The sequence below is a fragment of the Oncorhynchus gorbuscha genome, linkage group LG13, assembly GCF_021184085.1.
Source record: "Oncorhynchus gorbuscha isolate QuinsamMale2020 ecotype Even-year linkage group LG13, OgorEven_v1.0, whole genome shotgun sequence".
NCBI lineage: Eukaryota > Metazoa > Chordata > Actinopteri > Salmoniformes > Salmonidae > Oncorhynchus > Oncorhynchus gorbuscha.
Window position 1 is genome coordinate 24,897,307 of NC_060185.1, and position 13,933 is coordinate 24,911,239.

Below are 13,933 nucleotides of genomic sequence, written 5' to 3' on the forward strand. Positions count from 1 at the left end.
GGCTGGTTGGTTTGGCTGGTTGGGCTGGCTGGGTGGTCTGGCTGGTTGGTCTGGCTGGTTGGGCTGGCTGGTTGGTCTGGCTGGCTGGCTGGTTGGTCTGGCTGGTTGGTCTGGCTGGTTGGTCTGGCTGGGTGGTCTGGCTGGGTGGTTTGGCTGAAATTTGATATAGAGGATGTCTTAATAAAGACAATGAAAGTCTATTGGTTAACAGAATATGTATTATTGAATTTCCTAGGATATAGTTCAGTCTTATTAATCACAAACAAATGTAATAATGATATCTTACTTACCTTGATGATTGTGGGCATTTTTTTTTTTTTAGTTCTAAATAAAGACGGCATATTGGATCGTGTAAAAATGCAAAAATTAGCTTTAGATGCCTAAAAGAATTCTGGGGGAGGATCCAGAGACCCCCCCCCCCCGCCAGGTTATACCCCCTCCCCCACTTCTAAAACTAAAGTGGAAGAAAACAAAGTAATTTCTTTCCTCTAAATGTGTTTTGTTTAGTCAAGGATAAATGTAAGAACTGTGATCCTTCTGTTTCAGTCTGCAGTCAGCTTTTATCCTATCTAAAGGGTTTTGGTGTAACACTATATTATGTATGAATTGGATTAAATGAGTCGTGTTTTTGTCACTTATTCAACCACTCCCAATCAAAGTACAAAAGTAGGATCTTAATTTGACCACCCTGTTGTTGCATGGAAACTTGAAGTGCATTCAAAGTTTAAAAAGGCTTCTGAAGTTCATAATTTCCACATTAAAATGTCATACTTGATTTACCCTAACAAAAAATATAGTAACACATATTTTAATTAATTATAAACCACACAATAATTCCCATTTCTTGTTGCTGCAGGATTATTTTATTGCTGTGCGAAACTGGTCAAATTAAGATCCTATATCTGTAGACTACTTTTGGGGTGAGGACCAATGGCTGTATATGAATGGACAAAGCCATCAAAGCCACCATTTATTCCTATGTGAAGATTTAATAGAGATCGCCAGTTTGTAGTCCTAAAACCCAGAAATGAGTTACCTCTTATTCGTTCAACCATCCTATGGGGAAAGAATAGGGTTTCGAGATAACCGTTGAAAAGGTATGTGATAAACACATGCTTAGGAGATCTTATACATTTTGCTCTATGAGATAATATGATACTCATGAATTATGAAGCCTTTATGTGCTTTTTTAAATGACATAAATCTTTCAGAATTCACAAAAAGTAACATTAGCTGATTAAGATTATCTCAGAACAAAACCTATAAGATCTTCTAAGCCTGTGTTTACCACATACAGTCAGCCACCAATTGTGCAAGTTCTCCCACTTAGAAAGATGAGAGAGGACTGTAAAATTTCATCATAGGTACACTTCAACTATGACAGACAAAATTAGAAAAAAAATCCTGAAAATCACATTGTAGGATTTTTAATGAATTTATTTGCAAATTATGGTGGAAAATAAGTATTTGGTCAATAAATCAAATCAAATCAAATCAAATTTATTTATATAGCCCTTCGTACATCAGCTGATATCTCAAAGTGCTGTACAGAAACCCAGCCTAAAACCCCAAACAGCAAACAATGCAGGTGTAAAAGCACGGTGGCTAGGAAAAACTCCCTAGAAAGGCCAAAACCTAGGAAGAAACCTAGAGAGGAACCGGGCTATGTGGGGTGTCCAGTCCTCTTCTGGCTGTGCCGGGTAGAGATTATAACAGAACATGACCAAGATGTTCAAATGTTCATAAATGACCAGCATAGTCAGCCACCAATTGTGGCAGTTTATCTCAATACTTTGTTATATACCCTTTGTTGGCATTGACAGAGGTCAAACATTTTCTGTAAGTCTTCACAAGGTTTTCACACTGTTGCTGGTATTTTGGCCTATTCCTCCATGCAGATCTCCTCTAGAGCAGTGATGTTTTGGGGCTGTTGCTGGGCAACACGGACTTTCAACTCCCTCCAAAGATTTTCTATGGAGTTGAGATCTGGAGACTGGCTAGGCCACTCCAAGACCTTGAAATGCTTCTTACGAAGCCACTCCTTCGTTGCCCGGGCAGTGTGTTTGGGATCATTGTCATGCTGAAAGACCCAGCCACGTTTCATCTTCAATGTCTCAGGATGGTAAGTTGGTGGTTGAAGATTTCCCTCTAGTGGTGTGGGGGCTGTGCTTTGGCAAAGTGGGTGGGGTTATATCCTTCCTGTCCTCCAAACACGACGAGCTGGCCCTGTCCGGGGTGTCCTCGGATGGGGCCACAGTGTCTCCTGACCCTCCTGTCTCAGCCTCCAGTATTTATGCTGCAGTAGTTTATGTGTCCCCACGGGGTTCTAGGGTCAGTTTGTTTATCTGGAGTACTTCTCCTGTCCTATTCAGTGTCCTGTGTAAATCTAAGTGTTTCTTCAAACCAAGCGTTCTCTAATTCTCTCCTTCTCTCTTTCTTTCTCTCTCTCGGAGGACCTGAGCCCTAGAACCATGCCCCAGGACTACCTGACATGATGACTCCTTGCTGTCCCCAGTCCACCTGGCCATGCTGCTGCTCAGTTTCAACTGGCCTGGGCCCACTAGGACCATGTCCCAGGACTACCTGACATGAGGACTCCTTGCTGTCCCCAGTCCACCTGGCCATGCTCCTGCTCCAGTTTCAACTGTTCTGCCTTACTATTATTCAACCATGCTGGTCATTTATGAACATTTGAACATCTTGGCCACGTTCTGTTATAATCTCCACCCGGCACAGCCAGAAGAGGACTGGCCACCCCACATATGCTCTCTCTAATTCTCTCTTTCTTTCTCTCTCTCGGAGGACCTGAGCCCTAGGACCGTGCCCCAGGACTACCTGACATGATGGCTCCTTGCTGTCCCCAGTCCACCTGACTGTGCTGCTGCTCCAGTTTCAACTGTTCTGCCTTATTATTATTTGACCATGCTGGTCATTTATGAACATTTGAACATCTTGGTCATGTTCTGTTATAATCTCTACCCGGCACAGCCAGAAGAGGACTGGCCACCCCACATAGCCCGGTTCCTCTCTAGGTTTCTTCCTAGGTTTTGGCCTTTCTAGGGAGTTTTTCCTAGCCACCGTGCTTTTACACCTGCATTGTTTGCTGTTTGGGGTTTTAGGCTGGGTTTCTGTACAGCACTTTGAGATATCAGCTGATGTACGAAGGGCTATATAAATAAATTTGATTTGATTTGATTTGAATGCCCTTGCTGATGGAAGGAGGTTTTCACTCAAAATCTCACGATACATGGCCCCATTCATTCTTTCCTTTACACGGATCAGTCGTCCTGGTCCCTTTGCACAAAAATAGCCCCAAAGCATGATGTTTCCACCCCCATGCTTCACAGTAGGTATGGTGTTCTTTGGATGCAACTCAGCATTCTTTGTCCTCCAAACACGACGAGCTGAGTTTATACCAAAAAGTTATATTTTGGTTTCATCTGACCATATGACATTCTCCCAATCTTCTTCTGGATCATCCAAATGCTCTCTAGCAAACTTCAGACAGGCCTGGACATGTACTGGCTTAAGCAGGGGGACACGTCTGGCACTGCAGGATTTGATTCCCTGGTGGCGTAGTGTGTTACTGATGGTAGGCTTTGTTACTTTGGTCCCAGCTCTCTGCAGGTCATTCACTAGGTCCCCACGTGTGGTTCTGGGATTTTTGCTCACCGTTCTTGTGATAATTTTGACCCCACGGGGTGAGACCTTGCGTGGAGCCCCATATCGAGGGAGATTATCAGTGGTCTTGTATGTCTTCCATTTCCTAATAATTGCTCCCACAGTTGATTTCTTCAAACCAAGCTGCTTACCTAATGCAGATTCAGTCTACCCAGCTTGGTGCAGGTCTACAATTTTGTTTCTGGTTTCCTTTGACAGCTCTTTGGTCTTGGCCATAGTAGAGTTTGGAGTGTGACTGCTGAGGTTGTGGACAGGTGTCTTTTATACTGATAACAAGTTCAAACAGGTACCATTAATACAGGTAACGGAGTGGAGGACAAACAAGAAGTTACAGGTCTGTGAGAGTCAGAAATCTTGCTTGATTGTAGGTGACCAAATACTTATTTTCCACCATAATTTGCAAACCAATTCATAACAAATCTTACAATGTGATTTTCTGGAATTTTTCTTCTCATTTTGTCGGTCATAGTTGAAGTGTACCTATGATGAAAATTACAGGCCTCACTCATCTTTTTAAGTGGGATAACTTGCACAATTGGTGGCTGACTAAATACATTTTCGCCCCACTGTACCTTATTTTCAGTTTTTATCCCCCCCAAAATGCCATTAATTTCCACATAAGCTTTGTCCAACAAACCATGGCAGATGGTGCCTACAAAAAGACGGCATTAATATTTCTCTCTATAGCGCTTTGAATCTATGTCGGTTAAAATAATTATTAAAACCGCTTGGGACTAGGGGGCAGAATTTTCACTTTTGGATAAATAGTGTGCCCAATTTCAACTTCCTGCTACTCATGCCAAGAATATAAGATTGGCATATTATTCATAGATTTGGATAGAAAACACTCTGTGAAGTTTCTAATACTGTTTGAATCATGTCTGTGAGTATAACAGAACTTATGTAGCAGGCAAAACCCAGAGGACTAACTGTTCAGAATTATTATTATTTTTTGCCTCTCTCTGTTCCCTGACTTGTCATTGCCAAGGGCTATTTCTTAGTAACCTGTTTTCGGTTCCTACCGCTTCCACTGGATGTCACCAGTCTTTGGAATTTGGTTGAGGTTATTCCTTTGTGCAATGAAGAAGTAGGCCAACTAGGAACTGGGTACACTGTTGAGAGTTGCGCAAGACACGAATAGTGGCGGTGGTTTGTTTTCATTCCTGTATTGAGCACAGATTGCCCCGTCTACAATTTGATCGATTATTAACGTTTTAAAATATCTAAAGTTGTATTGCAAAAGTAGTTTGAAATATTTTGGCAACGTTTATAGGCAACTTTTGAAATATTTTGTAGTGATGTTGTGTTTTTTGTAAGCTGTTTTTTTCTGGATCAAACGCGCTTTATAAACGGACATTTTGGATATATATGGACGGAATTAATCGAACAAAAGGACAAATTGTGATGTTTATGGGACATATTGGAGTGCCAACAAAAGAAGCTCATCAAAGGTAATGCATGTTTTATATTTTACTTTAGCGTTTTGTGTAGCGCCCGCAGGGTTGAAATATGCTAACCCCTTTGTTTACTGCTGGTGCTATCATCAGATAATAGCTTCTTATGCTTTCGCCGAAAATCATTTAAAAAATCTGACATGTTGGCTGGATTCACAACGATTGTAGCTTTAATTGAGTATCTTACATGTGTGATTTAATGAAAGTTTGAATTTTATAGTATTTTATTTGAATCTGGCGCTCTGCATTTCCCTGGCAATTGGCCAGTTGAGACATTTGCGTCCCGCCTATCCATAACTAGTTTTAACGATGGCGTCTCATGGAGACAACATGCGCAGTTTGAACTCATTCAGGAAGTGACGTTGCAGGCTAGCTCAGTGCTGCCGCCTCTGACCCCTCTCATCGAATCCAAGATGGCGTAGCAGTCAGATGTCTTGTCCTGTCGTGTCCCTTGTAAACATAATTTTTTACATATTTTTCTTTGCATATCTTTTAAAATATTTTGCTAAACCTCAACATCTAAATACTCTCCTGCAACCCGCCTCACCCAATGTAGCGTCGATCTGCTTTTTTTTCTAAAGTATTTATATTTACTTCGGATCTGGAAACCCTCAACTGAAGCTAGCCAGCTAACTACCAGCTATCAGTCAGCAAACCATTGCTAGCGGTCATCAGCTAACCTTTAGCTCGGAAAGCTCTCACCAGTTTGAACAACGCGACTCTAACCAGAGCATAACGGACCTATTATTTTTATCCCCGGGTTCCCACCGCAAACGGAACATTTTCATCTGGATCTTCACAACTAGCTAACCGCAACCCTGGATGACTTCTCCTGGCTAGCGTTTCCATCCACTTAGCTTGAAGCTAGCCCGGCCAGAGCTCCTGTGCAACCACCGAAGCATACTCCTGGGCTACAATATCCGGACCCACGACCAGTATATCGATGTCACCGCATGAAGAGGCATAAACAGACTTAACCCCTCGCGACGTCCCCCAAAGGCTAACTTTCTAGCCCTTGCTATCTGCTTGCTTGCTAATTCGGCCTGCTAACTGCTAGCCTGCCCCAGTCTACTAACTGCTAGCTTGTTTAGTCCCGGTCTGCTAACTGCTAGCTTGTTTAGCCCCAGCCTACTAACTGTTAGCTTGTTAGCACAGGCCTGCTAACTGTCTGAATCGCCGTGTCCCCAGCCAGCCCAACCACTCACTGGACCCATATTTATTTTCAATCTCTTTTAGATTTTTAACTCGATTATACCTTCCGGTAACCTGCCTGACCCAATGTGATACGGAATCGCTATTATTTTGAATTTTTAGAACACATTCAAGAACCTCCAGAAGCTAACCAACTAACTAGCTACAAGCTATTTAGTCATTGTTAGCCACTGCTAGCGGCTTTTACCTTCTGCACAGCCAGTGTAACTGACAGTTAGACTTACAGGTTATCTCGTTGTCCTTTGTTTGAATTGTTTATGTGTCCGCTGTGCGGGGGAAATGATAATACAAGCGGAACTACGTAGCTAATACTGTTGTAACGGGGATCGTTATTGTAGCAACACACCTTTGGAGGGAAGGCAATCCTGCGCTGCGTTAGCTAAGTTTTCATGTCATCGGGAGTAGTTCATAAAGGTTGAAGAGTATGTTAGGATGAAGTGTGAATTCATGCCAGGAATAATAAGTGTGAAGTTTGATTTCCTCCCTTCTGTAATAAGCAGCCAATGAGGTATTTGTTCCTTTATTCATGTGTTAATCTGAACCTGTTATAACGCCGGTTAAACTGTTATGTATGTAAGCACTTCAGAGTTATTCCAAGCTAATAAGTCACTCGTAAGATAAGGTTGTAAGAGTGTGCTTAACTGTATTTTTTATTTACTTTATAGTTCTCACGGAAGGTGATAATTCTGACTAAAACTACAGAATAAAGCCGCCAGTTAAAATCAAGGAACGGTTGTGCTCGTGGTTACTGAAGGGAGCTACAGCCAGCCAGGTTTTTTTTTGCCTGGATAATACTCGCCAGTCTACCAGTATCGAACTGTCTCTCCACAACAACGCCGGTTTCATGCTGTAATCCCTGGACCACTACTTCTGATCTTCACATCGAGCTTGCACGCAGTACCGAAGTTCTCCCTGAGGCCCACTTCCCGGCCTACTCAGCTGTTCACCCGAACCACACTCAGACACGGCTAGAGCCCAATACTCCACCGGATCCTTGCTGTAAACTCTGGACCTTGGCTAACGCCACTGCCACGAAGCTAGCACCAGTTAGCCGTGAGCCAGGCACATCTCCCTGCTAGCAGGCATATCTCCCTGCCAACCCCCCCTACCACCCCCTGGGCTACTAACTTTAAACGCTGTGTCGCTAGCGTAGTGGCAGCTTCCCTGTCCCATCTACTGCTGCCCCCTGGACACTGTGATCACTTGGCTACATAGCTGATGCCTGCTGGACACTGTGATCACTTGGCTACATAGCTGATGCCTGCTGGACTGTCCATTAATCACGGTACTCCATTCTGTTTGTTTATGTTTTTATCTGTCGGCCCCAGCTGCACTCAGGCTCTGTGTGTAGTTAATCCAACCCTCTCTGCCTAGTCAACGCCATTTTACCTGCTGTTGTTGTGCTAGCTGATTAGCTGTTGTTGTCTCACCTGCTGTTTTAGCTAGCTCTCCCAATCAACACCTGCGATTACTGTATGCCTCGCTGTATGTCTCTCTCAAATGTCAATATGCCTTGTCTGTTGTTCAGGTTAGTTATCATTGTTTTAGTTTACAATGGAGCCCCTAGTTCCACTCTTCATACCTCTGATACCTCCTTTGTCCCACCTCCCACACATGCGGTGACCTCAACCATTACAACCAGCATGTCCAGAGATACAACCTCTCTTGTCATCACCCAGTGCCTGGGCTTACCTCCACTGTACCCGTACCCCACCATACCCCTGTCTGTGCATTATGCCCTGAATATATTCTACCATGCCCAGAAATCTGCTACTTTTATTCTTGGTCCCCAACGCTCTAGGCGACCAGTTTTGATAGCCTTTAGCCGCACCCTCATACTACTCCTCCTCTGTTCCGCGGGTGATGTGGAGGTAAACCCAGGCCCTGCATGTCCCCAGGCACCCTCATTTGTTGACTTCTGTGATCGAAAAAGCCTTGGTTTCATGCATGTCAACATCAGAAGCCTCCTTCCTAAGTTTGTTTTACTCACTGCTATAGCACACTCTGCTAACCCTGATGTCCTTGCCGTGTCTGAATCCTGGCTTAGGAAGGCCACCAATAATTCTGAGATTTCCATACCCAACTATAACATTTTCCGTCAAGATAGAACTGCCAAAGGGGGAGGAGTTGCAGTCTACTGCAGAGATAGCCTGCAAAGTAATGTCATACTTTCCAGGTCCATACCCAAACAGTTCGAACTACTAATTTTAAAAATTACTCTCTCCAGAAATAAGTCTCTCGCTGTTGCCGCCTGCTACCACCCCCCTCAGCTCCCAGCTGTCCCCTGGACACCATTTGTGAATTGATCGCCCCCCATCTAGCTTCAGAGTTTGTTCTGTTAGGTGACCTAAACTGGGATATGCTTAACATCCCGGCAGTCCTACAATCTAAACTAGATGCCCTCAATCTCACACAAATCATCAAGGAACCCACCAGGTACAACCCTAAATCTGTAAACAAGGGCACCCTCATAGACGTCATCCTGACCAACTGGCCCTCCAAATACACCTCCGCTGTCTTCAACCAGGATCTCAGCGATCACTGCCTCATTGCCTGTATCCGCTACGGATCCACAGTCAAACGACCACCCCTCATCACTGTCGAATGCTCCCTAAAACACTTCTGCGAGCAGGCCTTTCTAATCGACCTGTCCCGGGTATCCTGGAAGGATATTGACCTCATCCCGTCAGTTGAGGATGCCTGGTCATTCTTTAAAACATTCTTTTAACTTCCTCACCATTTTAGATAAGCATGCTCCATTCAAAAAATGCAGAACTAAGAACAGATATAGCCCTTGGTTCACTCCAGACTTGACTGCCCTCCACCAGCACAAAAACATCCTGTGGCGGACTGCAATAGCATTGAATAGTCCCAGCGATATGCAACTGTTCAGGGAAGTCAGGAACCAATACACGCAGTCAGTCAGGAAAGCAAATGCCAGCTTCTTCAGGCACAAATGTGCATCCTGTAGCTCTAACTCCAAAAAGTTCTGGGACACTGTAAAGTCCATGGAGAACAAGAGCACCTCCTCCTAGCTGCCCACTGCACTGAGGCTAGGTAACACGGTCACCACCGATAAATCCATGATTATCGAAAACTTCAACAAGCATTTCTCAACGGCTGGCCATGCCTTCCTCCTGGCTACTCCAACCTCGGCCAACAGCTTCGCCCCCCCCCCCCCCCCGCAGCTACTCGCCAGGTTCTCCTTTACCCAAATCCAGATAGCAGATGTTCTGAAAGAGCTGCAAAACCTGGACCCGTACAAATCAGCTGGGCTTGACAATCTGGACCCTCTATTTCTAAAACTATCTGCCGCCATTGTTGCAACCCCTATTACCAGCCTATTCAACCTCTCTTTCATATCGTCTGAGATCCCCAAGGATTGGAAAGCTGCCGCAGTCATCCCCCTCTTCAAAGGGGGAGACACCCTGGACCCAAACTGTTACAGACCTATATCCATCCTGCCCTGCCTATCTAAGGTCTTCGAAAGCCAAGTCAAAAAACAGGTCACTGACCATCTCGAATCCCACCGTACCTTCTCCGCTGTGCAATCTGGTTTCCGAGATTGCACAGTCTGGTTTCAGACTCAGTAGCCTCGGTTTTTCGAATTACTGCCTTGCCTGGTTCACCAACTACTTTGCAGACAGAGTTCAGTGTGTCAAATCGGAGGGCATGTTGTCCGGTCCTCTGGCAGTCTCTATGGGGTGCCACAGGGTTAAATTCTCTGGCCGACTCTTTTCTCTGTATATATCAATGATGTTGATCTTGCTGCGGGCGACTCCCTGATCCACCTCTACGCAGACGACACCATTCTGTATACTTCCGGCCCTTCCTTGGACACTGTGCTATCTAACCTCCAAACGAGCTTCAATGCCATACAACACTCCTTCCGTGGCCTCCAACTGCTCTTAAACGCTAGTAAAACCAAATGCATGCTTTTCAACCGTTCGCTGCCTGCACCCGCACGCCCAACTAGCATCACCACCCTGGATGGTTCCGACCTAGAATATGTGGACATCTATAAGTACCTAGGTGTCTGGCTAGACTGTAAACTCTCCTTCCAGACTCATATCAAACATCTCCAATCTAAAACCAATCGGCTTTCTATTCCGCAACAAAGCCTCCTTCACTCACACCGCCAAACTTACCCTAGTAAAACTGACTATCCTACCGATCCTTGACTTTGGCGATGTCATCTACAAAATAGCTTCCAATAGTCTACTCAGCAAACTGAATGCAGTTTATCACAGTGCCATCCGTTTTGTTACTAAAGCACCTTATACCACCCACCACTGCGACCTCTATGCTCTAGTCGGCTGGCCCTCGCTACATATTCGTCGCCAGACCCACTGGCTCCAATTGCAAAAATTGCTGAAGTTGGAGACTTTTATCTCCCTCACCAACTTCAAACATCTGCTATATGAGCAGCTAACCGATCGCTGCAGCTGTACATAGTCTATCAGTAAATAGCCCACCCAATTTTACCTACCTCATCCCCATTCTGTTTATATTTATTTACTTTTCTGCTCTTTTGCACACCAGTATCTCTACCTGTACATGACCATCTGATCATGTATCATTCCAGTGTTAATCTGCAAAATTGTAATTATTTTGCCTACCTCCTCATGCCTTTTGCACACAATGTATATACTCTCTTTTCTTTCTACTGTGTTATTGACTTGTTAATTGTTTATTCCATGTGTAACTCTGTGTTGTCTGTTCACACTGCTAAGCTTTATCTTGGCAAGGTCGCAGTTGTAAATGAGAACTTGTTCTCAACTAGCCTACCTGGTTAAATAAAGGTGAAATAAAATACAAATAATAATAATATTTTTTGACTCAAGTTGAAGGCCTACCGTGGTACTGCAGACTGCCATTAACAACTAAATTATCCTTATAATAATCAGGTCAAGGACATTCATCTAGTGTATTAGAAGCAATTATTGATGATGATTGTCTCAGATTTTTTTTTTTTTACACGAAGATTGACCGTGAAGATTTACATTTTTCCATTCACTATAATGAGAGATAATAAGCACCGGGTCGGCCTTGAACTCCCATGGCTTCAATAAGAGGGGGCAGTAGTTCTCCCCTGGTGAGGACATAACCTTGATTGGTAAACAAGAGAGTTTGCGTTATTGAGGAGCAAGCTCGTACAATGCCAACCTTACTATATTTGACCTGAAGAAGGCACTGTTTACCACAAACCACTGTTCTCAGTCCTAAGCAAGTCAACATGTGTTGTGCCGTAAAGTGGTTTGGTTTCAACGGGCCATTTGGGTCCCTTCAATTAAATATAGGTAAGCATGTAGAAGTTGTTCTAACAGCCTTGCCTAATGTTGTAATGTTGTAATGTCATCTGTGTCACACAATTCCTACAGAGGCAGACTGGCCATAGGGCAAATGCCAGATGGGCTGGTCCATCTGTAGCACAGTGGTCCTGTCTAAGTTGATGTTTATGCACATATGTATCATTATTTGGCTAATAATAGGGTCTCTGGAGAAAACATGGGCAGGTGTGCATCCCAATATGAAAACTTCTGAATTGAATATGTTTTTAAAAAGTTAATGAATAGGCCTATGCTTGTGAGGTTCTATTTATTGAGTTGTTTGGACTATAAGTAGAGAATTCAGTTCAACTGGTTAGCTTCTTTAACCAGGTTATTTCCTGGTTATTTCCCAGCAATGGGGATAACACTCTATTGTCTGATTTGCATGCCCAGATGCTGCTGCCAGATTCACTGGGAAGACCGCATTCTTTGAACATAGAGAGGACTGAAAAAACACTTCACCATCTATAAGCAGGTCAACTTATGAAATAAATACACCCCACAAAAGTACACACCAAGGGCAAATTTCACAGATTAAGCCCACTCCTGGACAAAAAAAATCAGGCTCATTGAAAGTGCTTTCAGTGCAGGACAAGGATGATTTTAGTAGACGTCAACTAGCAGGACATACATGTTTAAGTCATGTTCAATCCTACAATTTCCATCCTCTACAATCGAACATCATCAGATCATCTTTGAAATGATTATTGATTGTCAAATAAAGATCCCAATCAGTCCCTCCACTGTAGTTGCTCCTCCTCATTGTCTTGCTGATTACTTGAATTTATCTTAGAAAATGAAGGGGAAAGGAATGCATTTACTGTAAGTGCATTGTGATTCACATGGAAATAAAGCAGCCTGTTTAAGTGAGTTCTCGTGGCAGTACAAGGTGTACCAGTATAAAAGCTGCAGTTTTAGGTTGCTCATTTACACTATTGGACATAATGAGGACCCTGCTACTTACAACCATTCTGCTGGTGCTGCTCTGTAGCACTCAAGGTGAGCAAACATAATAAATAGAGACTGGTTTATAAATAAGTTTCTTTGAAATCAAATAGGAAACATCACTGCAATTATAGGTGCAAGTCTTAGTTGAGGTGTGCTTTAAAAATCTATATTTCAGGTCCAGGGTAAAATTATTGATATGTAGCCTATGATACATTATGTTGTTGACCTATGTTAGTTAGGTGAAAAGTTTAATGTTATAACAGTGAAGGATCTTCAGTAACTTAGTAAAGGAATTAAAATGCTCATACTCCTCTTCACTAACTTTCTCATAACCAATTATTTGATAAGTTAATGATGATCCACACTTTAAGAATCCTATCATCACTTCTGCTCTAAATGTCCATTTCTCCACAGTGCTCACACTCAGGTGTTACACCTGTGACATGGCTGATGCTGACTGCAAGCAAGAGACAGAATGTCCACCATCGAGCATGTACTGCAGAACTGTGGTGACTGGTAAATATTCCACTTTTATTCTTTCATTCATGTCTTTCAATCTCTATCAATAATGTGTATGTATTATGAATCATCTGAGTGCAATAATCATCTGTAAATTGCTCAAACATTTTCTTCTTCCTTATTTTCCTTCACAGCGGACACAGTGACTCGTACCTGTGAGGAGATGTGTGCCTCAGGTGTCAATGTCTACTGTTGCCAGGGAGACCTGTGTGAGAACTGACATGATCCACAGAGAGCTATCGCCACTAAACACTTTCACCTTCTGTTTAAATACAGTGGAATGTTGTGTGGGAAATACATTAGAATATCGGGATACATTATAACCTTTGAATAACATACATTTACATTTTAGCCATTTAGCAGACACTCTTATCTAACGTACATTTAGTGCATTCATCTTAAGATAGCTAGGTGAGACAACCACATATCAGAGTCGTAGTAAGTACATTGTTCCTCAATAAAGAAGTTATCAGCAAAGTCAGTGCTATTATTTGTGATAATCTTAACAATAACAAAACCTTATGAATCTATGAATATTTTGGGGTAGAGCAAGCCCTTTGAACCATTCATCTGTTTCTGCTGTCCTTCTATGGCTTGAATGAATGCCATTAAACTATGATATTCACAGATGTGGAGGTTGTACAGCAATGAGGATTTCCAATGCCTGAGCTGTGATGCTGGTGTGTCACTTTTATAAATGAATACTAAGAGGCGCCCCAGCCAGGCAGCTAGTGTAGCCTCTCCTAATCTCCTCTCTCTCCTGATGCTCCTGAGTGGGTCATGCTGGCT

The 13,933-nt window shown here is 43.2% G+C and overlaps 1 protein-coding gene across 1 annotated transcript; it reads left to right on the plus strand.

Moving 5' to 3' along the window:
- The first annotated feature begins 12,621 nt into the window (after window positions 1-12,621).
- ly6d (lymphocyte antigen 6 family member D) lies at window positions 12,622-13,364 on the plus strand. Its single transcript, XM_046293434.1, has 3 exons — window positions 12,622-12,676; window positions 13,040-13,141; window positions 13,279-13,364. Exons 1-3 carry the CDS (start codon window positions 12,622-12,624, stop codon window positions 13,362-13,364), a joined length of 243 nt encoding a protein of 80 aa, XP_046149390.1.
- Window positions 13,365-13,933: the final 569 nt, after the last annotated feature.

Coding starts and splice junctions, on each gene's coding strand:
- ly6d (XM_046293434.1), top strand. CDS start 12,622: ATGAGGACCCTGCTACTTACAACCATTCTGCTGGTGCTGCTCTGTAGC. Junction 12,677..13,039: donor GCTGCTCTGTAGCACTCAAG/GTGAGCAAACAT, acceptor ATTTCTCCACAG/TGCTCACACTCAGGTGTTAC. Junction 13,142..13,278: donor CTGCAGAACTGTGGTGACTG/GTAAATATTCCA, acceptor TTTCCTTCACAG/CGGACACAGTGACTCGTACC.